The sequence below is a fragment of the Geotrypetes seraphini genome, chromosome 15, assembly GCF_902459505.1.
Source record: "Geotrypetes seraphini chromosome 15, aGeoSer1.1, whole genome shotgun sequence".
NCBI lineage: Eukaryota > Metazoa > Chordata > Amphibia > Gymnophiona > Dermophiidae > Geotrypetes > Geotrypetes seraphini.
Window position 1 is genome coordinate 6228322 of NC_047098.1, and position 24600 is coordinate 6252921.

Below are 24600 nucleotides of genomic sequence, written 5' to 3' on the forward strand. Positions count from 1 at the left end.
TAGTATTCTGCATTAACTATTTGGCCCTTTGGAAGAGTCAGTCATTGCAACACTTTCTTGATGCCAAAACACTGTGACCTGATTTCCTGCTGATGTTTGGATCTTGAATTTCCTTGGCCTTGGAGAACCTGAGTGCCGCCATTGCATAGACCAGGGGTGTCAAAGTCGTTCCTCGAGAGCCGCAATCCAGTCAGATTTTCAGGATTTCCCCAATTAATATGCATGAGATCTATTTGCATGCACTGCTTTAATTGTATGCTAATAGATCTCTTGCATATTCATTGCGGAAATTCTGAAAACCCAACTGGATTGCGGCCCTCGAGGACCGGCTTTGACACCCCTGGCATAGACTATTTTGTCTCAGGATTGTAGTGGTGCGACCATGTTTCAACAAGTGTAACTAGTCATTTCTCAGCAATTGTTTTAGCTAATATTTGCCGATCTGCCAAAATCAGGACATGGACACGGTTAACACGTTCAGGAGTTGACTCCGTTTAAGGCCTCCCAGACCTTGCTGCAACTTTGGTCTCGAAATCTCCACGCTGAAAGTTTGCACGCATTTGTCACTGAATGTGTGCATCATACATTCAGGGATTTCCTTTGGAGTTTTCTTCTGCAGGAATAGGAACTTCATGACAGAGTTCCACACCTAAGAATTCCACGCTTTTTGTTGACATGGCTCAATCAATGATCTGAAACGATGTCAAAGCATAGCATTATGATTCTGCAAATTGGCACTTTGCAAAATAAAATAAGGCTCAGATATAGGAAGTTGATTGGGCAGAGTTTTCAGTACCTCCTCAAATTTCTTGTGAAGATGCTCTGGTATATTTGTGTACCATAATTTAAAACATTTATTTAAAATATTTATTTGTGCAATTCACATATACAGATAAAGAGTGGAGATGTGGCCTGGTGGCTAGAGCTGTTGTCTCAGCACCATGAGGTGGCAGGTTCAATCCCAGTGCCACTCCTTGTGACCCTGTGCTAGTCACTTAACCCTCCATCGTCCTAGGTACCTTAATTAGATTGTGAGCCCACCAGGGCAGATAGGGAAAATACTAAGGCCTCTTCTATCAAACTGTGATAGCAGTTTTTAGCGCGGGGAGCCGCGCTGAATGGCCCGTGCTGCTCCCAACGCTAAAAACTGCGATCTAGCTGCCTCTGTATAATAAGGACAGGAACCAAGCTGCACCTGCAAACTAAATTCAGACCCAGGCCATCTATGTATTATAAGAACACAGACCCTATATATTAAGTATAGGAACCTATCTGTCCTTGTATATAAGGGCAGGGACCAAGCTTAAGGCGAAACGAAGAAAAATCCAAGTCGAACCCCAAAACCCTGCAGAAGTGATATACAAGATGTGAAAACTTTATTAAAGTCATAAAATGTTGTTGCCCAAAGAGTGGTTCACATAGATTTGAAACCTGGACTCAAGGGACCAAGCTTAACCATTTATAGTCGGAACAGAGTGTAAACGATTCCTGTCCAATAAGCGTTAGGGCTGCACTCCTGGCGTGCAGGTTTTATCGCTCTCCTGAGTTGTTGACTTTTTCTGCTGTTTCTCCTTTGGAGGCTGGGAGAAAGGATGAGATAAGGGTGAATCAGGTGACGTGTGTTGCAGACTTGAACTCTGCTCAAACAAGGGGCAGGTGGAGAGAAAGGCGTTGGGCGCCTTTCATTCAGAGAACGCAGGGCTTGGAAATCGGAATAAGGCGCTGAGAGCGAGGAGATCTCCCGTTCCCCAAAGATGGTTTGTTGCATACCAGTTGCTGTCTAATTGGATGGAAATTATTGCCAAGAGTCTTGGACTGTCTTGCAGTTGCCAGAACTGCATTTGGCCACTAATCGCGGCCACGTTTCCTGGTTGTGCCTTGGATCTGCTGCTCTGACGGATATGGTTTCCATTGTTGGATTCAGCCAGCCCTGATTTCGGAGGTATGGTATGGCCAAAGCTACGGATACTGGACAGGTGAGTGCGTTAACTCTTTCATCTCCCATTTGGCGGCCTCTATAAGGTCAGTTCCACTACTACTGCTATTAATTATTTCTATATTCATGTGGGATCTCTAGGAGAGTAAGAATCAGGGAGTGGGTCATTGGTATGGGCAGACTCGATGGGCTATAGCCCTTTTCTGCCGTCAATTTCTATGTTTCTATGTTTACCAGACGCACGCCACGCTGCACAGAGTCGCAAAGAAGAAGAAAGCAGTCCCTGCTCGAAAGAGCTTACAATCTAAACAGCCAAGACAGACAAACTATAATCTAGTTGCTCATATTTATACCCCTCCTCCTTGTCAGGTTTTCAGAATGCCCAGAATGAATATGCATGAAAGGTATTTGCATAGAAAGGAAGTAGTGTATGCAAATTTATCTCATGTATATTCATTGCTCAAACTTTAAAACAGCTATTAAATACAAACAAGTATTATCTTAATCAAGTCAGTTATTTTGATATTATCAACCATATTTCATTTCATATTTAATATATAATTCTTTCACAAGGTACCAATAATTAATATTATAAAAATTTAATTAGTGAACCTAATTCCCATCAACTCATAGTCACTTTTCAACATTCACACACATACTACAGACATTGTGATTACTTTTCTCCAAAAATGGATCTTAGTTCATTAGTCCGTAATCATCAGATCAGAGAGGCTTCAGACTAGAGAGTTGCATGGGGACAGAAATGCCACCCATCCCCGCCCATCCCCTCCAGGATCCTCTCTGTCCCCACCCATCTCTGCCAGGATCCTCTCCATCACCACCCGTCCCTGTCAGGATCCTCTCTGTCCCCACCAGGATCCTCTCCGTCCCCACCCGTCCCCGTCAGGATCCTCTCCGTCCCCACCCATTCCCGCAAGGAATTACCTCCATCCCCGCCCGTCCCCATAAAAAGCAGCAATTACTTCTGACAGGATCATCAATTCCACAGTTTCTTTTGTGTTTGCGCTGCTGTTTTCCTTGTGGAATCTGGTGGAACCCTTTTTTTGTTTTCTGTTCAGGTAATTAACTTATAAACCCCCTCTTTTACTAAGGCTGACGTGTCCATTATTTTATATGGACGAACTCTGCTTCCAAAGCCTTCCATCCCCGTGGGAGTCCCGTTGGCTAGAGGGGGGTCCCCGTGGGAGTCCTGTGGATTAGGGAGGATTCCCACGGGACCCCCACAGGACCTGTGGGATTCCTGATATCCCCGTTCCCGTGCAGACCTCTACTTCAGACCGGAGATTGCACAGTAGTCTAACAAATGGAAATCACCTTAAGCGCCTCTGGCAAACCCCTCAGTCCTCGCAATGATCCTGTTCTTCAATTCGCAAAGCATTCATTGGGGATATTCGGAAAACTTGACAGGCTGGGTGAGTCCCAAGCGCCAGCAGGGTGTGTACTGTCTAAGGGTTCATCTACATAGCGCATGAATGCAAGAGGTGTAAACACGTGTGGAGCACGGGCAATACCATTTACTGTATTTTATTTTATAATTATGCGGTTTTTAACAAAAAATTGCACAAATATTGTTCAAGCAATACAGAGAAGAAGAAGAAAAAAAAAAGACCAAAGAAATAACTTTCCAAAAATAAAACCAATTATGTCCATATCTTCCTTAGATAAAGTGCCGGGTTTTGAAAACCCATCTGGGGAAATCCGGACGTCTGTTAACCCTGCTCAAGGAAGCAGACCTTGCTAAAGGCACTCTCTTCATTGTATTGAGAAATGCTTTGTTCTTCTAGAACAGGGGTAGGGAACTCCGGTCCTCGAGAGCCGTATTCCAGTCGGGTTTTCAGGATTTCCCCAATGAATATGCATGAGATCTATGTGCATGCACTGCTTTCAATGCATATTCATTGCGGAAATCCTGAAAACCCGACTGGAATACGGCTCTCGAGGAGCGGAGTTCCCTACCACTGTTCTAGAATGCAACTCTTCCTCCCATCTACTCCTGCTTTCTGTCATGAGCTTGGGAAGAGAGACAGAGAGAGTGAAGCAAAAACAGAAAGATCCCAGAGGTCTTCAGGGGCCGCCTCTAGGCCCCTGGGCCTTGCATTGAAGGACACTGTCTTATTTGGTCGAGATGAGCGGTTCCCAACCCTGTCCTGGAGGTCCACCAGCCAGTCAGGTTTTCAGGCTAGCCCTAAGGAATATGCATAAGGCAGATTTGCATGCCTATCACCTCCACTAAATGCAAATCTCTCTCATGCATATTCATTAGGGCTAGCCTGAAAACCCGGCTGGCTAGTGGTTCTCCAGATACCCTGATCTGTTATAAAACTACCCTTTGTGTTGACAGGTTTTACACCTGAGATTTGTAGCTGTGACGATTGGGCTGGGTGAAGTGAGGAGTGTCTGTAATAAAGTGGGAGGGAACCCCTGCATAGTTTCCAAGGAAGGCTCATGGAGTCTGATTCCAGCCCTGGTTATAAATGAACCTCAAGCCCAAAGGAGCAGAGGGAAAGCTTTTCAGGGGTGTCCAATGTCGGTCCTCGAGGGCCGCAGTCCAGTCGGGTTTTCAGGATTTCCCCAATGAATATACATGAGATCTATTTGCATGCACTGCTTTCATTGTATGCTAATAGATCTCATGCATATTCATTGGGGAAATCCTGAAAACCCGACTGGACTGCGGCCCTCGAGGACCGACATTGGACACCCCTGCTTTAAGTAAATTAAGTTACAACTAGAAGAGTGTGGCGCAGTGGTTAAAGCTACAGCCTCAGCACCCTGAGGTTGTGGGTTCAAACCCCGGCTGCTCCTTGTAACCCTGGGCAAGTTACTTAATCCCCCCATTGTCCCAGGTACGTTAGATAAATTGTGAGCCTGCCGGGCCAGACAGGGAAAACTGCTTGAGTACCTGAATGAATGCATGTAAACCGTTCTGAGCTCCCCAGGGAGAACGGTATAGAAAATTGAATAAATCAATAAAACCATTGCTGGTATTTAATTTGCTAATTCTGTACAGAGTATGAAGAAAGGGATGGAAGATGAACAGATGACGAATGCTGTGAAACAGGAACTCCAGCAAAGAGCTCCAAATTGGAACAGGCAAGCAAAATATAAACAGAGGCACGATAAGGAAGGAGACGAGGACACACTCTGCCAACAGGATCATAAACCAGTTATAAATAGGTTTATAAAAAGGTTAGAGCTCTTCAGCTTGGAAAAGAGACGGCTGAGGGGAGATAGGATCGAAGTCTACAAAATCCTGAGTGGAGTAGAACGGGGACAAGTGGATCGATTTTTCACTCTGTCAAAAATTACAAAGATCAGGGGACACTCGATGAAGTTACAGGGAAATACTTTTAAAACCAATAGGAGGAAAAAAAATTTCACGCAGAGAATAGTTAAGCTCTGGAACGCATTGCTAGAGGTTGTGATAAGAGCGGATAGCGTAGCTGATTTTAAGAAGGGTTTGGACAAGTTCCTGGAGGAAAAGTCCATAGTCGGTTATTGAGAAAGACATGGGGGAAGCCACTGCTTGCCCTGGATCGCTAGCATGGAACGTTGCTACTCCTTGGGCTTTGGCCAGGTACTAGAGACCTGGATTGGCCACCAAGAGAACGGGCTAGTTAGCTTGATGGACCATTGGTCTGACCCAGTAAGGCTATTCTTATGTTCTTAAATAGCTTCCTGGTGCAGTTCAGCGGCCATGTGAAAGGGCACCAGGGGGTCCCACAGAGTTTGCACGCTTAAAAACATAGATACATGACAGCAGATAAAGACCAAATGGCCCATCCGCACAATCCACTATCTCCTCCTCTCCCTATTGGCTAAGGCTCTTAACATTTGCATCTCCTCTTCCTATAGGCTAAGGCTCTTTCCACCTGCATTGTGAGGTCATAGAGCTTTATGGTTATAGAAACCTGATGGCAGATAAAGGCCAAATGGCCCATCCGCAGCATCCACTATCCCCTCCTCTCCCTATTGGCTAAGGCTATTAACATTTGCATCTCCTCTCCCTATAGGCTAAGGCTCTTTACACCTGCATTGTGATGTCATTGAACTTTATGGTTTTAGAAACATAATGGCAGATAAAGGCCAAATGGCCCATCCACAGCATCCACTAACTCCTCCTCCCTATTGGCTAAGGCTCTTAACATTTGCATCTCCTCTCCCTATAGGCTAAGGCTCTTTACAACTGCATTGTGAGGTCATAGAGCTTTATGGTTATAGAAACATGATGGCAGATAAAGGCCAAACGGCCCATCCGCAGCATCCACTATCTCCTCCTCTCCCTATTGGCTAAGGCTCTTAACATTTGCATCTCCTCTCCCTATAGGCTAAGGCTCTTTACACCTGCATTGTGATGTCATTGAACTTTATGGTTTTAGAAACATAATGGCAGATAAAGGCCAAATGGCCCATCCACAGCATCCACTAACTCCTCCTCCCTATTGGCTAAGGCTCTTAACATTTGCATCTCCTCTCCCTATAGGCTAAGGCTCTTTACAACTGCATTGTGAGGTCATAGAGCTTTATGGTTATAGAAACATGATGGCAGATAAAGGCCAAACGGCCCATCCGCAGCATCCACTATCTCCTCCTCTCCCTATTGGCTAAGGCTCTTAACATTTGCATCTCCTCTTCCTATAGGCTAAGGCTCTTTACATCTGCATTGTGAGGTCATAGATTTGGTTTTAATTCTCAATTAGGCATCTCTCAGTACAGCAACTAAATGACTTTTTTCCCCTTCTTTCTATTCCTGTATCATGATTATTTGGCGTTCTTTTCCTTTTTTTAATTGATGTATACCACACTGATGTTACACTTCTCCCTCTGTATTCTTGGTTTCAGCGCTCACGGTTTCGCTTAGTCGCGATTTTTCGCATGCTGACTCCTCCCCCAATTACATCATGAATAAAGTACTGTACCAATAAAAAGTTTGGCGCTTACCAGCTTTCACCCTGAAAATCGCTGCTTCTCAGCTTGCACAATCACTGTTATTATTTGCGATTTTAATATATTAAAGGACGGCTGTTACAAAAAAAACCCGCGAATAGCATATAAAAAGTTATTCACAGTTTTTCCGAATTCACAGTCATGTTCCGCCCCTAACCACCGCGAATACAGAGGGAGGAGTGTATAATGAACAGCGGTATATAAATACAAATAAACATAATGCCAAAACACCAGAAGCAACATCTAGCGGGAATGTAGAATTAGAACCCGGAAAGAGAGAAAAGAAGCAGGGTTTAAAAAAAAGGCGTTAAAATCTATAATAAGCGTTATACCAACTTAAGGCTCCTTTTACTAAGCTGTGATAGCGGTTTTAGCACGCACTTAGCGTGCGCTAAATTGCCCCCCACGCTAGACGCCAATGCCACCATTGAGCTGGCATTAGTTTTTGGCATGTAGCGCGGGATTAGCGGGCGCTAAAAATGCTAGCACAGCTTAGTAAAAGGAGCCCTTAAATTAGGACCACAGACCTGACCTTGGGACACCCCTCCCCTTCCCCCGTGCTTAAGATAAACGCGCAGGTACTGGATCGCCAGCGTCTACAAACTGACCTTCTGTATATTCATTAAAAACAAATAAATCCATCTTGTCATTCAAGCGATTTTCCCTGGGGGCTTCCCCGCCTCTTTTTCTGCCTTTATAAACTGATCTTTCACTACTGATCACCCTTGCTGCACCTCCCACCCACCCCTTTTACAGAAAGGATACAGCTATCAATCTGTATAAAGCCTATTTGTTTTCTTAGGTTACTGCACCTCCCTGGACAGTGAATTCTTTGGAGTTTTGTTCATGGGACGGAACCATACTTGGATTAGATGGAAACCCCCCCCCTCACCCCTCCCTCACCTATTACCTCTCTTTTCCCCAAGCTCTGCCAACTGCCCAGTGAAGAATCCCTTCTCATGGTGACCTAGTAGGCATGTGGAGGTCAAAGGTCTGAGATCATTCTAGGGCAGTGAACCCTGCTGGAGACGGCAGGACTCTCCCCCAGGAAGAATGGGCTCTTTCCAAGAATGGAGTTTTATGATTGTTATCACTTTGCTCGGGTTACTTAAGTGCACCGAACGAACAAGTCTGCAACTTTGAATAATCCTTGGCGTGAGTAATTCCAGTTCGCTGAGACTGGTAGAAGGTGATAGTGAAACAATTTTTTTAAAAAAACCTCCCCTCATGAAATGTTGATGTTTATTTGAAATTTTATATGCTGCTTACCTTTGATAAGACCTAAGGGGTTTACAATTAATTTACATAAAATAAGACCAAAAATAATACAAAAAATTGAAAAGAAATCCATTAAATCACAGGAAGGACCTACGTCACTCTCGCCACCTACTATGTTTTCGACCACTATTACGACTACTACACTTCTCCCTCCATATCCACGGTTTCCGTATCTACGGATTCGCTTATTTGCGATTTTTCGGCTGCTGACTCCGCCCCCTTATTTTCATCACTGAACCTGACGTTTCACATTGGAAATCGCTGCTCCCGGCGTTGTAAGGAGCAAATCACAGGTCGGGTTTACTGTCTTGTTCAGGTCTATTTTATCGAAAACCCGCGAGTAACATGCAAAAAGTTATTCATGGTTTTTCAATATCCACGGCTATGTTCTGCCCGCATCCCCCGCGGAGGGAGAAGTGTACGTCTATTCTCTCGTTATCTGCGAGAAAAATCAACACTACTGGGCTGTATAGTGAATACGAATGTTAATTGTTATCTGAGCTTCACGGACCCCCCCCTGAAACCCATTGACGATTCAATGTGGGGTCAGTTTTCTGAGGTCTCTTTTTCTCCACTTTTTTAAAAAAATTGATTGTAATCTTCCTGTAGGGGTCATGTACTATATATTACGTTTCATTTATTCACACGCGTGTGTACCTAAGATGGCGTGTGGTATTCGGTTAAAGAAGCTATGCAAAGTAACCTTCAGTCCGCTACTGTCATAGCTTATGACTTCACACTGAGGACATACTTTATAAAAATTATTAAGAAAGATATTTTGCATACGATTGAAGATAGTACATTAGTGCATCCCTTTGTACGTTTCACTGTAGTTCTTTGTGGAGAACTTTGGGGGGTTTTGTCATCACATCTGTTGGTATCTAGGTTCTCGATGTCTTCTCATCCGAGGACAAGGCTGTCACCCCACCTGATTTCAGATCTTTCGCAGGCCGAGGCTACAGATCCTGGAATTTGAGTGACCCTCTTTCTCAGGCGCTGTCCTGGTCCTGATGGGCAGTGCCCAGCAGTCCTGCAACTTCACCACTGAAGACTTTAGATGCAGTAAGTTCGCAATGTTCCACTTCTTCTTTTGGTTGGGTTTCTTTACCCCAAATTTCTTCCATCCAGTCCCTCTCTTCTCATCTACTGCAGCTAAGGATGAATATTGTAAACGTCTAAGCCAGTGCTTTTCAATCCAGTCCTGAGGGCACATGCAGCCAGTTGGGTATTCAGGATATCCATACTAAGTATGCATGCAAGGGATTTGCATTCACCGCCTCCTTGGTATGCAAATCAATCTCCTGCATATTCAGTGTGGATACCCTGTAAATGCAACTGGCCGGGTGTGTCCTAAGGACTGGTTTGAGAAGCACTGCTCTATTCAAATTAGAGAGTGACACAGGGACAAAATTCTTCCCTGTCCCCTCGCCGTTCTCGCAGTCTCGCATTCCCGTCCCCACAGTCTTAATTTTCTTCACCGCTCAAAACAGAAGCATGATTTTATGCAATTTTATGAGCTTAGAGCATTGCAAATACACTTTGGCGAGCCATGGCACGTAATAGCCACGGCTTGAGGCATCTGGAAGTGCGTGGACATTGACGCGATGACATCACACGCATGTGTGACATCATCGTGTCAACATCCGCGCTTGTGCGAAGGCCTTCCAGACAGGCCCTGAACTGCCAGTGGCGGGTACCGGCAGAGAAGATGCGCGGAGAGGCGCCGGCGCCGGCTGATTGCCTACAGAATGTGCCTCTTGCCATGAGATGGCACGAACTGTAGGCAGTCAGCTGGCGCTGTCGCTCCTCCTCCCCAGCATCTCGCGGCACACCTGAAAGCAGTAAACTAATGGCATGCGACTTATAGAAGGGTTCAACAGTGTGTGCTGACTCATTGCTTTGGCACTATGCATGCCATTTCGTGCGTTGTGAATAAAATGTCTTCCTTCCTGTCGGAACATGTGCAGGGATTGACATGCCATTCATGGTAACCACAACATGCAAATCTGCTGCTTCCGCCACATATTGGCTCATGAATATTTCCCATAGAGATCCTTTAAAATCAGCCAGGCGAATTCTGGAGGAACATTCCCCCCTGTTTTACGAACGCACAGCGCGGATTTTAGTGCCGGCAGCGGCAGTAACTGCTCTGAGGCTCGCAGAATTCCTAGGCGCATCAGAGCAGTTAACCGCCGCTGCCGGTGATAAAACCCGCGCTATGTGTTCGTAAAAGAGGGTTTGGAAAACATTCTTAATTATGATGATTATTTGATAAATCTATTTATCTACAGGACTTCTGATGTTAGTTTTTTGGAGGAAATAGAGATTCTGTTTCATCACGGCATACTCTATAAGCCACAGATAAGTCCTGAAGAGACCTGTGATGGTGTTTGATTTATATCCGAAGTACACCCCAGTATAAACCTTAAGAAAGAACTAGTTGGTTTATGTATTGTTCTAGCTTGTCTTGGACACCACGTCTCTCTCTCCCTTTAATGCAGATGAGGATGGCATGCAGAATGCAGTGATCATTGTACCCGTTTTCCTGGCAGTCTCCACATTGGTAGGGATTGGGTTAATCTTGTGGAAGACATGTCGCAAGAAACGACGACTGGAGGGAGATTCGATTGTTATACTGGCAGGTGAGACTGTAAGTAGTCAGAGGAACCCATAACCGGGGAGAAGACCTTATCTAAATTTCTTTCTAGTCAGCTTTGAGTGTGCCTGGAAGAGGTGTAAGGTCGTGGCCACATTCAGTTCTCAGTGAGTCTTTGAGGGAAGCTAGCCTGGATTTATCTCTGAGGAGTGTTAGGTTCATGCATTAATGTGTCTTTGAGGGGAGTTAAATCATGCAGGCATGGTCAGGCCTGAGGGAGGGAGAGGGGAAGGTCATGCCTGTGTTCATACCTGAATGTGTCTGTGAGGGGTGTTAGGCTGTGCCTACATTCGGACCTGTGTTGGTGAGAGGAGTTAGGTTGTACCTATGGCCTGTGTCTGTGAAGGGGTTAGGTTGCGCCTACATTCAGACCTGATTGTGTTAGTGAGAGGAGTTAGGTTGTACCTATGGCCTGTGTCTGTGAAGGGGTTAGGTTGCGCCTACATTCAGACCTGACTGTGTCTGTGAGGGGAGTTAGGTCATGCCCATGTTCTGGCCTCAGTTATTTGTGAGAAGTGTTATGAGTATCTAGTGTACAAGTGTTATGTGAGAACACATGATGATGCTCCAGATTTGGATCTGTGGTCCTGACTAGCAATTAGAGGGCCCCTATTGATTTTATTCATGAAATGCAATGCTTGGATATCATTTTTTATTTTTCATGCTGCCCTCCAGTAGCAATGTCCTGAGTGTTTTCTGTAGGCATTTCAATGTAGCATTGTTATACAGCATCAAAGAGATAATGTATTTTCCTTCTTGATAGGTGAATCCTTGCATACAGGGGGAAGGGAATACGGTACCGTGAACCGAGCAGCCTCAATAGTGAGTATTTTGGAACCTAGAGACCCCCTGCTGGATCAATGGGAGCTGCCCAAAGACAGGAGAATTCAGGGTGAGACATTTCTGTGCCAGGGGCGGTATGGCTCCATCTGTCGTGCCACTGTTAGCGGAGTTGGCGCATCACAAACCAGCCAGGCTGTCATTCTTCGAACACTTCCTGGTGAGAAATGATTTGTTACTACCACTCACCTCTTGCATTTCTTGTTCATAACGAGGGGCTGATTCCTTCTGCTTATTGAAACCATGTAATAATTTGCAAACTGTGTAATAATTCACACTCATCTAATTTACATTTATAGAATAAAGCTGGGGTAAGAATTGACCTTAGCGCGCCCTGACACATGACAATAAAACATATGTACTAAGTAGCATCTTGTGAGATTAGGTGGCGTAGGTGCGTTGACTGAGGGTCATTTCTGGGTGAATGACTTTAAGGCACTGGGTTTGTAAAGAGGAAGGTTTCCACGGCCTTCCTGAAGTTCCAGAGTCCATCTGACAGAGGGGAGGGGGGGGGATAGTGTGCCAAAGATTGGGTATGAAATATGAGTAGGAGCATTTGCGGGCTGTTTCAGTTTTGAGGGAGCGGCCAGGAGGTATGGTCAGTTGTTTTTGAGGGATCTGCCCTCTGCTCTAGGAAGTAAAATGAACCTTCATCCAAGGCATAGGGGGGTTGTTGACAAAATCCAGGGTGAACTAGTAATCTTACCCCAGCGCATCTGTGGACTTGAAATCCTATGTTAAAGCCACTTAGCCAGCTGTGCCAATTCTGTGTGGTATATCAAAGTTAACCAACTGCTTTTTGTGCCCTCTCCCCTCCTCCGATGTTGCGGTGTTAGGCAACTGCTTATTTGGTCTATTGGTTAAAGCAAGCTTTGCAAAAAGCAGATCTGGCCATCCCCTCCCTCATATTTTTACCTGATTTGTTTCTTTCCTTTCCTATAATGTAGTTCTTGCCCTTCGCCTACTGTATCTGTATGTTTGTCTGACTAAGCTGAGGTCATATGTACATTGTTTTTATGTAACGACCCTTTTTAATTGTACACAGCCTTGGAACCTTGTATAAGCGGTTTAACAAACTTTAAATAACTTGGATATCTCCCTCCAGTAACTGGGCTATATCATATCACGTCTCCCCCTTTCCTGATGATGATCCAGTGTGCTTTCTTCTGTATCTCCCTCAGAAAAAGCCAGAGCCGGGGACGTGAAGGACTTTCTAAACGTTATCAAGTTTCACATCCAAATCTGCAACCATGATAACCTAGTCAAGACCTTCTGGTGTCAAACTGAATCTCCGCCCCTTCGCCTCATTCTGAAAGCCATGAGTTTGGGCAACTTACTTCACTTCCTGTGGAACAGTCGCAAGGTGGGATCAGATCTTCGCTTCTCCACGGCGGGGACAATCTGGGGAGAAAATAGCCACTGAATTTTGTTTGTAAATTAGATCCATTTTTGGAGCTCCAGTTTTGGGATCTCAATCTTACCTGTTCGATTAGTGCAAGATAGAATTCCATGGAGCTGGTCTTTATACTAGTTAGACTATCCTCTTCATAGCCACTAAAACAACATAGAGGAGACAGTTGGCTAGTTCCCCCCTCCCCCCCAATCAGGAACTCGATAGGAAGAACGCAATAGGATATAAATAAACCAAGGGCTGAAGCCCGGAAAACTAGACTCTGAGGAAGAGAATACTTCAAAGATAAATATAAAACACGATACAGATAAATGTATATAGACTATATATAGTTGAATAGGCCAAACTCCTTAGGACAGGGGTAAGCAATTCCGGTCCTCGAGAGCTGGAGCCAAGCCAGGTTTTCAGGATATCCACAATAAATATGCATGAGATAGATTTGCATCTCAAGGAGGCAGTGCATGCAAATCCATCTCATACATATTCATGGTGGAGATCCTGAAAACCTGACCTGGCTCCGGCTCTCGAGGACTGGAATTGCCTGCTTAGGAGGTGTGTAAATATTGTATACTTAGATGTGAATATAGGTAGGATGATTGACTTGGTATGAACATATATGTAGGACAGGGGTGTCAAAGTCCCTCCTCGAGGGCCACAATCCAGTCGGGTTTACAGGATTTCCCCAATGAATATGCATGAGATCTATTAGCATACAATGAAAGCAGTGCATGCAAATAGATCTCATGCATATTCATTGGAGAAATCCTGAAAATCCGACTGGATTCCGGCCCTCGAGGACCGGAGTTGCCCACCCCTGGTACAGAAGCTCACAACAGACAATAAACAGAAACATGCCCACAAAAATGCAATTTTTAACCTGTTAAAAAATGTATGCATTGTGCTTTTGGCTGGGCAATGGTGGGTGATTCTCAGCTGAGCCATTTACCCCCAAATGAAGAGCTTTGCTATTGAAGAGCTCACCAGACCAAGATAAATATTGTCGAACAGGGCTCAGTTTGCTGAGTCACTCTATAGCTCTTAAGTCTTGAAGATGTCTTGGGATCGTACTCAGCCATGTATTCATTAGGCTTAAATGACTTTCCTTGGTAGGTTGACCTGGCCATGACTGACTGTGCCCTCGATCTCACAGAGAAGACCGTGTTCTCTGTGGCACAGCAAGTGGCTGGTGGGCTGGTAGGTATGGCAAGAAAATCTGGAGGCCGGATGACAAACTTCTTCTGCCTTTATTTATCCTTCTGTTTCTCCTTCCCTGCAGGACCTTGCCATCTGGTCCTCATCAGGAAACCATCTTGCCTTGCTTCCCAAGGCAAATACCTCCCCCATCTCTTAGGGCTAGGGCAACAAACATTTCTCTGAGCTTCAGCCAGGCACAAAGATTGATTGGTAATCTTATCAAGCACTCTTCATCCTACCTTAAACCAACCTGTTTAACCAATTTGTAACCAAGAACTCTTAAAGACTTTTCCCCTGCATTCTACTTACTTGTACTTGACGTCCCTACAATGTGACTTTCACTCTGTTTCTCTTCCTCCCCACAAATATGCATGTATTCAAAGACATCACTGTTATTCTAAAAATTCATTGTATTCAAGGACTTCATTGTTATGTCTTCGCTGACTGTCCAGCTCTTCTTATTGTAAACCACCTCAAACTACTATGGCTTTGGCGATATATTGAACACGTATGTTGGTGAGGTTTAGAGTCAGCAGATCGTAGGATGTGCACAAAACAGGAGACTAAAAAGATTTCTATTAAGTAGGTGCATGGAAACATAAGAACATAAGAATTGCCACTGCTGGGTCAGACATGTGGTCCATCGTGCCCAGCACTACGCTCATACGGCGGCCCTCTGGTCAAAGACCAGCGCCCAAACTGAAACTAGCCCTGTCAGCGTACGTCCTTGTTCAGCAGGAACTTGTCTAACTGTCTTGAATCCCTGGAGGGTGTTTTCCCCTATGACAGACTCCAGAAGAGCGTTCCAGTTTTCTACCACTCTCTGAGTGAAGAAGAACATCCTTATGTTCGTATGGAATCTATCCCCTGTTATAGGGGAAAACACCCTCCAGGGATTCAAGACAAAGTTAGACAAGTTCCCGCGGAACAAGGATGTACGCTGGTAAAGCTAGTCTCAGTTAGGGTGCTGGTCTTTGACCAGAGGGCAGCTGCGTGAAGGAACTGCTGGGCACGATGGATACTGGTCTGACCCAGCAGCAGCAATTCTTATGATTCTTAAAGCACTTTTCACGATATGGGCACAGACACTTACAATAGGACAAATTCTGTTTGCAGCATGAAATCTAGCATATGAGTTGGGATTAATTGCAGCAATAACTTGTTACAACAGTAGGAGAGTTTTTACAATTCTTTATAAATCATTCGGGGGGGGGGATCCTGGGGTAGTCAGGTTGATTTAGGGTCAGGGGTTATCTTTATGGGCGGTAATTCAATGAAAAGGTGGGTTTGCCTGGTTCCATTACTTAATCAATGGAGCAGACCCTACTTTCTAGAAGACAACAAAAAAATCGGGACTCTCGGTGCTTATCCCAGACTTTCTTGAATTCTGTTTCTACTTATTCCTCCAACATCTGCCCTGGGAGGTCGTTCCTTGCATCTACCAGCCTTTCTTTGAAGAAACATTTTCTAATGTAGCTGCACGCCCTTGGAACCACTTTGTTCTAGAACTTCCTCTGTATTTTTTTTAATTTTGAGGGTTGAATGTCTCTTTCATACCTCACCCCCCCAGCCTCTTCTATGATTTTTTTTTTCTTTTTGTCTTCATAAGGTCCTTCTCTGCTGATGTGTTGCTGCTTTTTTGCTCATAGGAATATTTAATTGGAATGCAGAAGCTGATCCATGGTTATGTGGCGGCATGCAATGTCCTGATCCACGAGGATATGACCGTTCGCCTCTGCGGCCTGGGAATGGCGGCTGAGGTCTACCAGACGAGAGTTCTATCCTCTGGAAGAGCTGCAGAAGTTCCCCTGAAATGGCTGGCACCAGAGAGGATCATGAAACGGCTCATCACAGAGAGAAGTGAAGTGTAAGACATCAGTTGCATAGGAACACGGGGAGAGGGAGGGGAGGGAGGAAGTACAGGAATGGTCAAAGGCCAGAATGCTATCCTGCAGCCAGAATGGGCTGAGAGGGATGGACTATTAATTAAACCTCTGGCTAGGCCTGGGAAAAGCGTTGAATTTATAGAAGGAAGACTCAATTCTGATATGTATGGGGAGGTTGTTCCAAAGGGTCAGGGTCACCACATTAAAGCTGGAATATCTAGTGCAGTTTAATGCACTGTATTTGTGCTCTGGGACCAGCCAGTAGGATCCTGTCTACCCAGTGAAATCCTTCTGAATATCTGCCCCGAGGTTTATTAGGCAAAATGCAGATGTTTCACATGCAGAAGTCTTTCCTTAGCTACCATTCTGTTAGGGTGTCGTCTACCCCACTGAGGTCTCTTTTCAGCTGTAGGTGCTCTATTCCCATTTTGGCTATATCAGTGTGTTGCATCTCTTCCCAGGTCCTTCTTAGAGAGATTTAACTATATACAAGTGCTGTGAAACAAAACAACATAGAAACATGATGGCAGATAAAGGCCAAATAGCCCATCCACAGTATCCATCATCTCTTCTTCTCACTAAGAGATCCCACGTGCCTATTCCACACTTTCTTGAATTCAGACACCGTCTCTGTCTCCACCACCTCTTCCGGGAGACTGTTCCACGCATCTACCACCCTTTCTGTAAAAAATTTTTTCCTTAGATTACTCCAGAGCCTCTCACCTCTTAACTTCATCCTATGCCCTCTCATTGCAGTTTCTTTTCAAATGAAAGAGACTCAACTCATGTGCATTTACATCACGTAGGTATTTAAATATCTCTATCATAGCTCCCCTCTCCCGCCTTTCCTCCAAAGTATACAGATTGAGATCTTTAAGTCTGTCCCCATATGCCTTATGACGAAGACCACGCATCATTCTAGTAGCCTTCCTCTGGACCGACTTCATCCTTTTTATATCTTTTTTTTTTTTTAATTATTATTTATTTATCATTCTCATGAACATATCAAGTATACACTTGTACAGAAAGGCGGAGCTAATTAAAGAAACATAAAATTTTTCAATTAACATTAACCACAATCAAGACAAAATAATCTTAAACTCCACCTCAAGTCCTCAAATTTTGGATCCAAGAAGTAGAGCAGCGAGCATACTAAGATAAAACATAGAAATATAAAGAAAGGAAAACAGGGATACAATCAACTGACGAAAGTGACCAAATTAATCAATGAGGTGCGGCCTCCAGAATTGCACACAATATTCTAAATGAGGTCTCACCAGAGTCTTAAACAGGGGCATCAATACCTCCTTTTTCCTACTGGCCATACAAGATCTGGTTCCACCTTTCCCGAAGACATGAAATCATTGAGTAATCATAGACAGAGGCTCCAGAAATTCATAACTGATGCCTGGGTGGCATTTTGAAGAGCTGTGGCCTACCTAAGATCAGAACCAGAGATAAGGCAGCAGATGGAATGGTCAATGGGAGCAGAGACTTTCCCACCTCCACCTCCGCCAGGTCAGTCAGGTCTCTTCTTAGCTCTTCTTGCATGGCAGAGGTGAGGGCTCATTGCACTGTGCAGAGAAGGAGACACCAGCAGTGAAAAGAAGGAAATCATTATGGGGAAAAAATCAAAAGCTCATAATAATCTGTTTTTATTTTGGTTTTCACAGGTGGTCCTTTGGGATTTTATTGTATGAAATGATCACATTAGGTATATATATGTGTGTGTGTGTATTTCCTTTCTTTTAAGCAAGAACTTTATTTTTATGTACATTCAGATCTTAACAAAACAAGATATAAATTTAGAGAAAAAAAATCATATGTGGCAACATATGTCTACGCTATAGAGATAGAAAAAGGCAGTTTATAAATTTAAATTATAGTAAAATCAGAAAGGAATCCCTCTGTAGTTAAAAAAAAGAGAGAGAGAGAGCAAAAATTAGCTACTTGGGGACAACAACCCAGAGAATAACTCAGCAGATTGAGGAAGAGGAGGAGCTTCCCATTCCCCTAAGGAAATGACTCAGGCATACAGTGACACAGTAAATGACGGCAGAAAAAGACCCTCACGCTTCATTCAGTCTGCCCAACAAGGTGGCCACTGCCGTGCCTGCACTCCCCAGATACCCATGCTTAAATGCTGGTTGGGAAAACACCACCATGCCAACCGCAGGCTCAGCGTTCCAGCTAAGAACTGTCACTGGGATGACTGGAGGGGAAGAAATCCCTAGTTACTAGTAATTGAAGCTCATATATGCTCAGGGCCGAATTTATATAACTTACAACATTTAATTTAAATTGAATCAGGTTGGGCAGACTGGATGGACCATTCGGGTCGTTATCTGCCGTCATCTACTATGTTACTATGTAAGAGCCCCTCCCTCAATTAAGTGGAAAGTGTATTAGACAATACATGGAAAAAAAAAATGTAAAACAGCCAACAGGTGTCAATAATAGCAAAAATTATGATTATTTTTTACAAGGTCTGACAATTAAGTTCATGAACTTGCCACCGTGCGCAGATTCTCATAATGGCACGCTAAGTTCGCAGAAGTAGGCGCCCTATCACTGCCTAACTTAATTGGGGGGTGGGGGAAAATAGGGAAGGTAGGGGATGTTTTTTTTGGGGGGGGCACCTGATGTAGGGGTGGGCATCCTTCCTGCCATTTTGTCTCGTGTGGGTGGTTTAATTGGTTTAATCAACACGCTAATTGACTGTGCTAATTAAAAACCAATTAAAATCTTATTTAAAAAAAAAAAAAATGTAGGTGCTGGAATCACATCTACAGAGGCTGAGGTCAGAGTAGGTGTAGACGCGACTCATGTGAAAGGTAAGCGCCATTAATCTAGGTCTTCAAAACTCTGGCCTACCTTTCACGGCAGCCGTGATTCTGCAAACGGCACCATCGGGTGATTGGCGTTTTTATAGGCTGTCATCGATTACGGCACAGGTTTGCAGAATCTGTCCATTTCTGTGCGTAAAAAGGCTTTACAAGGGCAAAAAGCCTAAAACAGCTGCCCTAAAGCATAATTCAGTTAGAGAATGACACGGAGGACAATTTTTTCCTCTCAATTCACCCGTCCCGACACCGCGAGTTTTGTCACTGTCCCCGCCCCATTCCTGTAAGCTCCACCTTAACTGCACAAGCCTCGAACACTTATGAATGGGGCAGGGACAGAAAAAGAACTCGTGGGGACGGGATGGGAAAATGAGTTCCCGCGGGGGTGGGGGAAAAGTTTGTCCCCCGTGTCATTCTCTAAATTCAGTATGATGAGATGGGAATACCGGTACAATCGTCTGCCGCTTCGATATCACTGCGACTTTCAATCTGTCACGCTGAGAACATAACAGAAATCGTAGAGGAGGAATGGGATAGGAAGAGAGAAGTTTCAAGTTTATTATATTATTTGATTGAACGCTTTTCAGGATACAAAGCGTTTTACAAAGAAATAAAATTGGATTTCTTAAATCACAAATACATCGTAAATAAAAATAATTACTTTAAAATTAAAAAACAAACCGGGGTAACAAACCACATGAAACAATAGGAAAGGAGGAAAAAAGAAAAAATACAATATAAAAAAAAAAAAATGTATTAATCAGATTAGTGAAGGGAGAACTGGAAAAGAGAGACAGAAATGCCACACAGAGGCAGCTGGAGCTCACAGCCTGCCTGTTTCTTTTGCAGGCTCTCCTCCCTATCCAGATCTTCATCCTGCAGATGTGCTGCCAAGTCTGCAAAGACAGCGTCGCATGCCGCAACCCGAGCAGTGCGGCGGTCAGCTGTAAGTACTTTCTACGTATAACAATATGATGGAAAGATTTCTTTTTTTTTTTAAGTAGGGGGGACATATGTGGAAGGTGGTCTAGCGTTCCCTTTATTGTGGCGCCAATGCTAAAATAGGTGTAATTGGAGGAGAGTGTGGTGTAGTGATTAGAGATACAGTGGCCTCAGCACCCTGAGGTTGGGGGTTCAAACCCTGCACTGCTCCCTGTGACCCCGGGCAAGTCGCTTAATCCTCCACTGCCCCAGCTACATTAGAAGGTTGTGAGCTCACTGACAGACAGGGAAAATGCCTGATCTAGCTGTACGTAAATCGCTTTGAGTCTGGGTGTAAAACTACAAAAAGGCGGTATCCAAGTCCCAACCCCTTTCCCTGATGTCATAATGCCTCATTCCACCAATAAGAGCCAACTTCATCAGTGATGTCACAATGACTTCATTGTTCTCTACTTGGCTCACTTCTGATACGGTATTTGAGGAGAGTGTGGTACAGTGGTTAGAGCTACAGCCTCAGCACCCTGAGGTTGCAGGTTCAAATCCTGCATTGCTCCCTGTGACCCTGGGTAAGTCACTTAATCCTCCACTGCCCCAGGCACATTAGCTACACTGTGAGCCCACCAGGACAGAAAGAGAAAATGCTTGAAGTACCTGTACGTAAATCGCTTTGAGTGTGGTTGGAAAAACTATAAAAAGGTGGTATATAAGTCCAAATCCCTCTCTCTGATGTCATAATGCCTCATTCCACCAATAAGGACCAACCTCGTCAGTGATGTCACAATGGCTTCATTGTTCTATACTTGGCTCACTTCTGATACTAGATACTGAATTGGAGGAGAGTGTGGTGTAGTGATTAGAGATACAGTGGCCTCAGCACCCTGAGGTTGGGGGTTCAAATCCTGCGCTGCTCCCTGTGACCCCGGGCAAGTCACTTAATCCTCCACTGCCCCAGCTACATTAGAAGATTGTGAGCTCACTGGGACAGATAAGGAAAATGCTTGAAGTACCTGTGTGTAAACCACATTGAATATGGTTTTAAAAGTACAAAAGGGCAGTATATAAGTCCCAATCCCTTTCCCGTTTTGTGGCACCACAGGCATAGCTATGGAATTGGGAGGGGTGGTAAGAGCCACTCCCCAGAAAATGAATCATCAAAGCAAACCTACATTAAATAAACTATAATGCTTTTACTTGAACTGTTCATAAGTGACTATTACTAGCAAACTTTTCCTGTCAGTAACTAAATGTCCAGCAAGCAATTCTAGGACTTCTTAACAATCAATGATCTGAAACAATGTCAAAATATAGAATTTTGTTTCTGCAAACTGGCACTTCATGAAATAAGATAACACTCTTTTCAGCTCAGAATTTAGGAAGTTGGTTGGTTAGGCTGAGAATAAAAGTGAGCCAAGTATAGGACAATCAAGCCATTGTGACATCACTGATGAGGTTGGCTCTGATTGGTGGAATGAGGCATTATGACATCACAATCTCAGCTCTGGTTTCCAGAGACTGGAACTCTTCACACTTCGAGGAGGTGCTGAAAAGTTCTCAGCCCAACCAAGAAGAGAATGATCTGGATAGGGTTCGATCAATGATCAAAAAATAGAATTTCATTTCTACAAATTGGCACTTAACGAAATAAGAACACTTTTTTTCAGCTCCAGAGGCAAAATAACGCTCAGAATTTAGGAAGTTGGTTGGTTGGGCTGAGAATAAAAGTGAGCCAAGTATAGGACAATCAAGCCATTGTGACATCACTGATGAGGTTGGCTCTTATTGGTGGAATGAGGCTTTATGACATCACAATCTCAGCTCTGATTACTGGAGACTGAGACCCAGATGCACTAAAGCCAGCGATCGTTGCTAAACCTGTTTTAACAGCTTTAGCAACAATCGCATTTGCTGACCCGATACAAAAAACGGCTCACCCCTGATTTTTCTGCATGATTGCTCATTCCCTGATCCGACCATGCTGATTATTATTAAAATGCCATGTAAACTAGTAGAGCAATTGATGCTCTAACATGGCTTCCTGATACACTAAAAAAGTAATCGCTTTTACCAATCAAAAAAAAAAAAGTGACTGGTCAAGACCAGTTGCTTACCTGTCTAATCTTTTTTTTTAATGGGCACAGATGCTGTGCATATTACACATGCACAATATCTGCCCAATTAGAAAAAAAGCACCTCCCCTCCCTGCCAATGATGGCTTTCCCTGACAAACCGGTACCAGGAAAATATGGCATGAAAAAAGTGGAAAATTGCTGGACTCCTACAACTCTCGATGGAGACTGCCCCAACTTTGTTGGCTGGTCTGAGAACTTTTCAGTGGTCCCTCGTGCAAAACATCTACCAAGCTGTTTCTCCTTCCTTCTTCCTGGGGCCCCTCCATCCCAGAGATACCCACTCATATTGTCCACTTGCTTGTCCTACCAAGATTGTTGGCTTAAATGTTGGATAAGAAATGGAGAGTTTGATGTTTCACTCAATAGCTTCGGGATTAGTCCACACCTAAGATAAAATTCTCCTTTTGTCTTATTCTGGAATCTGCATTCCTAATTTATCATAAAAAATAGGAGAGGGGGCTGGTTTAACTTTGTCTCTGTTGATCGATACTAAAACTTGACTGGGGTCAAATACGGTAAACTAATCAAAGGCTTTATCTCACTATCTCGACCCCTTTTTTTTTTTTTGATTAACAATGACTGTTCTTATATGATTTAGAATATTCATTGCCTATGTATGGCAAACACAAAACAATTAAGCATAGGTTTCAGCTTTTTGAATCTCTGTCTTTGAGCACATTGCCGTTCAAATGCCGATTCATCAAACCGATCCATTTTTTTGTGTGTCCTCTTGTTTTGGCATAGGTATGGCATCATGAAGAACTGTTGGCATTGGAAGGCTACCAATAGACCCAGGTTTTCAGAGCTGATCCAAGAACTGGATTCTCAGAGCATTTTTGCTGATGATGTTCAGTTGCTAATGAATACACAAACTTTGGACTCCAATCAGTATCGACGCATTGCTGGTCTTGTCTCCTGAGAGGTTCATTGGGGGAGGTAGGATGAAGGGAACATTTCCTCTCTCCTGCTGTCCAAAGCCAGAATCATGGCAGGGCATCGAGTATTGCTTTGTTATCAAGTGGGGGCTGAACATCTGGCAATAGTTGAAGGAGTCAAATATATATTAAACAGGGATAAAGTTGTTTTTGTGAGACATGCAAAGTCCACAGTATGTACTAATGAATCCGTGTACTCAGAATGCTAACGCAACAGTATAATTGCCGAATATCCTTTTTCACATATGCTCAGAAACGAAAAGTTCCCCCAGGGTATTAGCCCTATAGGGGAACCATCACATATGTGTTGCTTGTTGAAAAAAATCAAAATAATAAATGAGACATGTTCAACTTGTTTAACTTATCTTGATGTTGAACTTGACTTTTATAAGTAGACGGTCCCAACGCAGACCAAGTTTCGTGCTCTTCGTCAGGAGACCCAATCAATGACTTTACTTAATATGAAACCCGATGCTTAACTGTCAATACATATTTCTTCAAGACGCCGTCTTCTTGCCCTTAAAGGGGTTGGAGACCAAAGTCATGGAGCCCAATCTTCTGATCACGTAACAACTCTCAACACAAGTCAGGAATTCTCTCCCTGTGTATCTGTATCCAGGTGTAGCATGAAAAATTGTCATCCCAAACCCTAAACACAGAGGTTGATTTATGTCCCTGAGCTGCAGCTTCCTTTAGTAACAGAAGAGGAGCAAAGTGGAGCACATCCATTAGTATGTTAACTTAAAGAGACATGAAGAGTATTGATAAAAAGCAAATATCAGACATTCTAAAATTATTCCTCCTGTTACTGGCTGCATCCTTGAATTTCATGAATCTCAGTAGGAATATTTTCTAACAGTTTTGTTCTGCCATACGCCCTTGGCTGGCATTTAAGTAGAACTATGGCATAGAAGGAAGGCATGTAAGAGATGCTTGGGAATAGCAGAGCAGGAATAAACTCAGCAGAATGGACCAACCTACAAGGACTAATTCATATATCTTTTTAAAAGTCTTTTCACATCTCCGGTAGGCCACCTGTGTGTCCCTTTAACCAGTGATCACATTTAAATGCAGTTCTCTGCAACTCTGGGGGGAAGGAGCGCGTTGGAACATGGGAGAGGCACGATTTTGGGACAAAGGCTAGAATGAAGGGAGGGGGCACAAATTCAGGACATGGAAGGAAGGGAGGAGGCATGAATGGGACACAAGGGAGGGAGGGAATAGAAAAGGAGAATTGTTGGGCATGAATGTGTGAGTGAGAGGGAAAGAGATGGCGCACATGGGGAAAGGAAGAAAGGAAAATTGGGCATCGAGAAAGAGGAGTGAGATAGAGATGCATGGGAAACAGAAGAATGAGAGGAAGAAATGCTAGATATGGTGGTGGACAGGGACAGATTGAAGGAGACGCAAGGGGAAGGAATGTTGGACATAGTGATGGAGGAAGTCGTGGAGAGATAGGAGAAATGGTCATGGGGCTGGTGGGCAGTGGTAAAAAATGCTGTACATGATCCAGGGGATGAGAGAGGGAGAAATGTTGGATGTGGCAGTAGAGGGGGGGGGGGGAAGAGATGCAGCCTGGATC

At 44.0% G+C, this 24600-nt stretch overlaps 1 protein-coding gene across 1 annotated transcript; it reads left to right on the top strand.

Annotated features, from left to right (window-relative positions):
- Positions 1-305: 305 nt before the first annotated feature.
- Positions 306-24235, top strand: LOC117349212 (tyrosine-protein kinase STYK1-like). The gene is made up of 10 exons (XM_033922405.1): positions 306-1976; positions 9068-9244; positions 10684-10824; positions 11602-11838; positions 12860-13041; positions 14200-14283; positions 15933-16150; positions 17843-17883; positions 19862-19958; positions 22828-24235. Exons 2-10 carry the CDS (start codon positions 9193-9195, stop codon positions 23000-23002), a joined length of 1227 nt encoding a protein of 408 aa, XP_033778296.1. The 5' UTR covers positions 306-1976; positions 9068-9192; the 3' UTR covers positions 23003-24235.
- Positions 24236-24600: the final 365 nt, after the last annotated feature.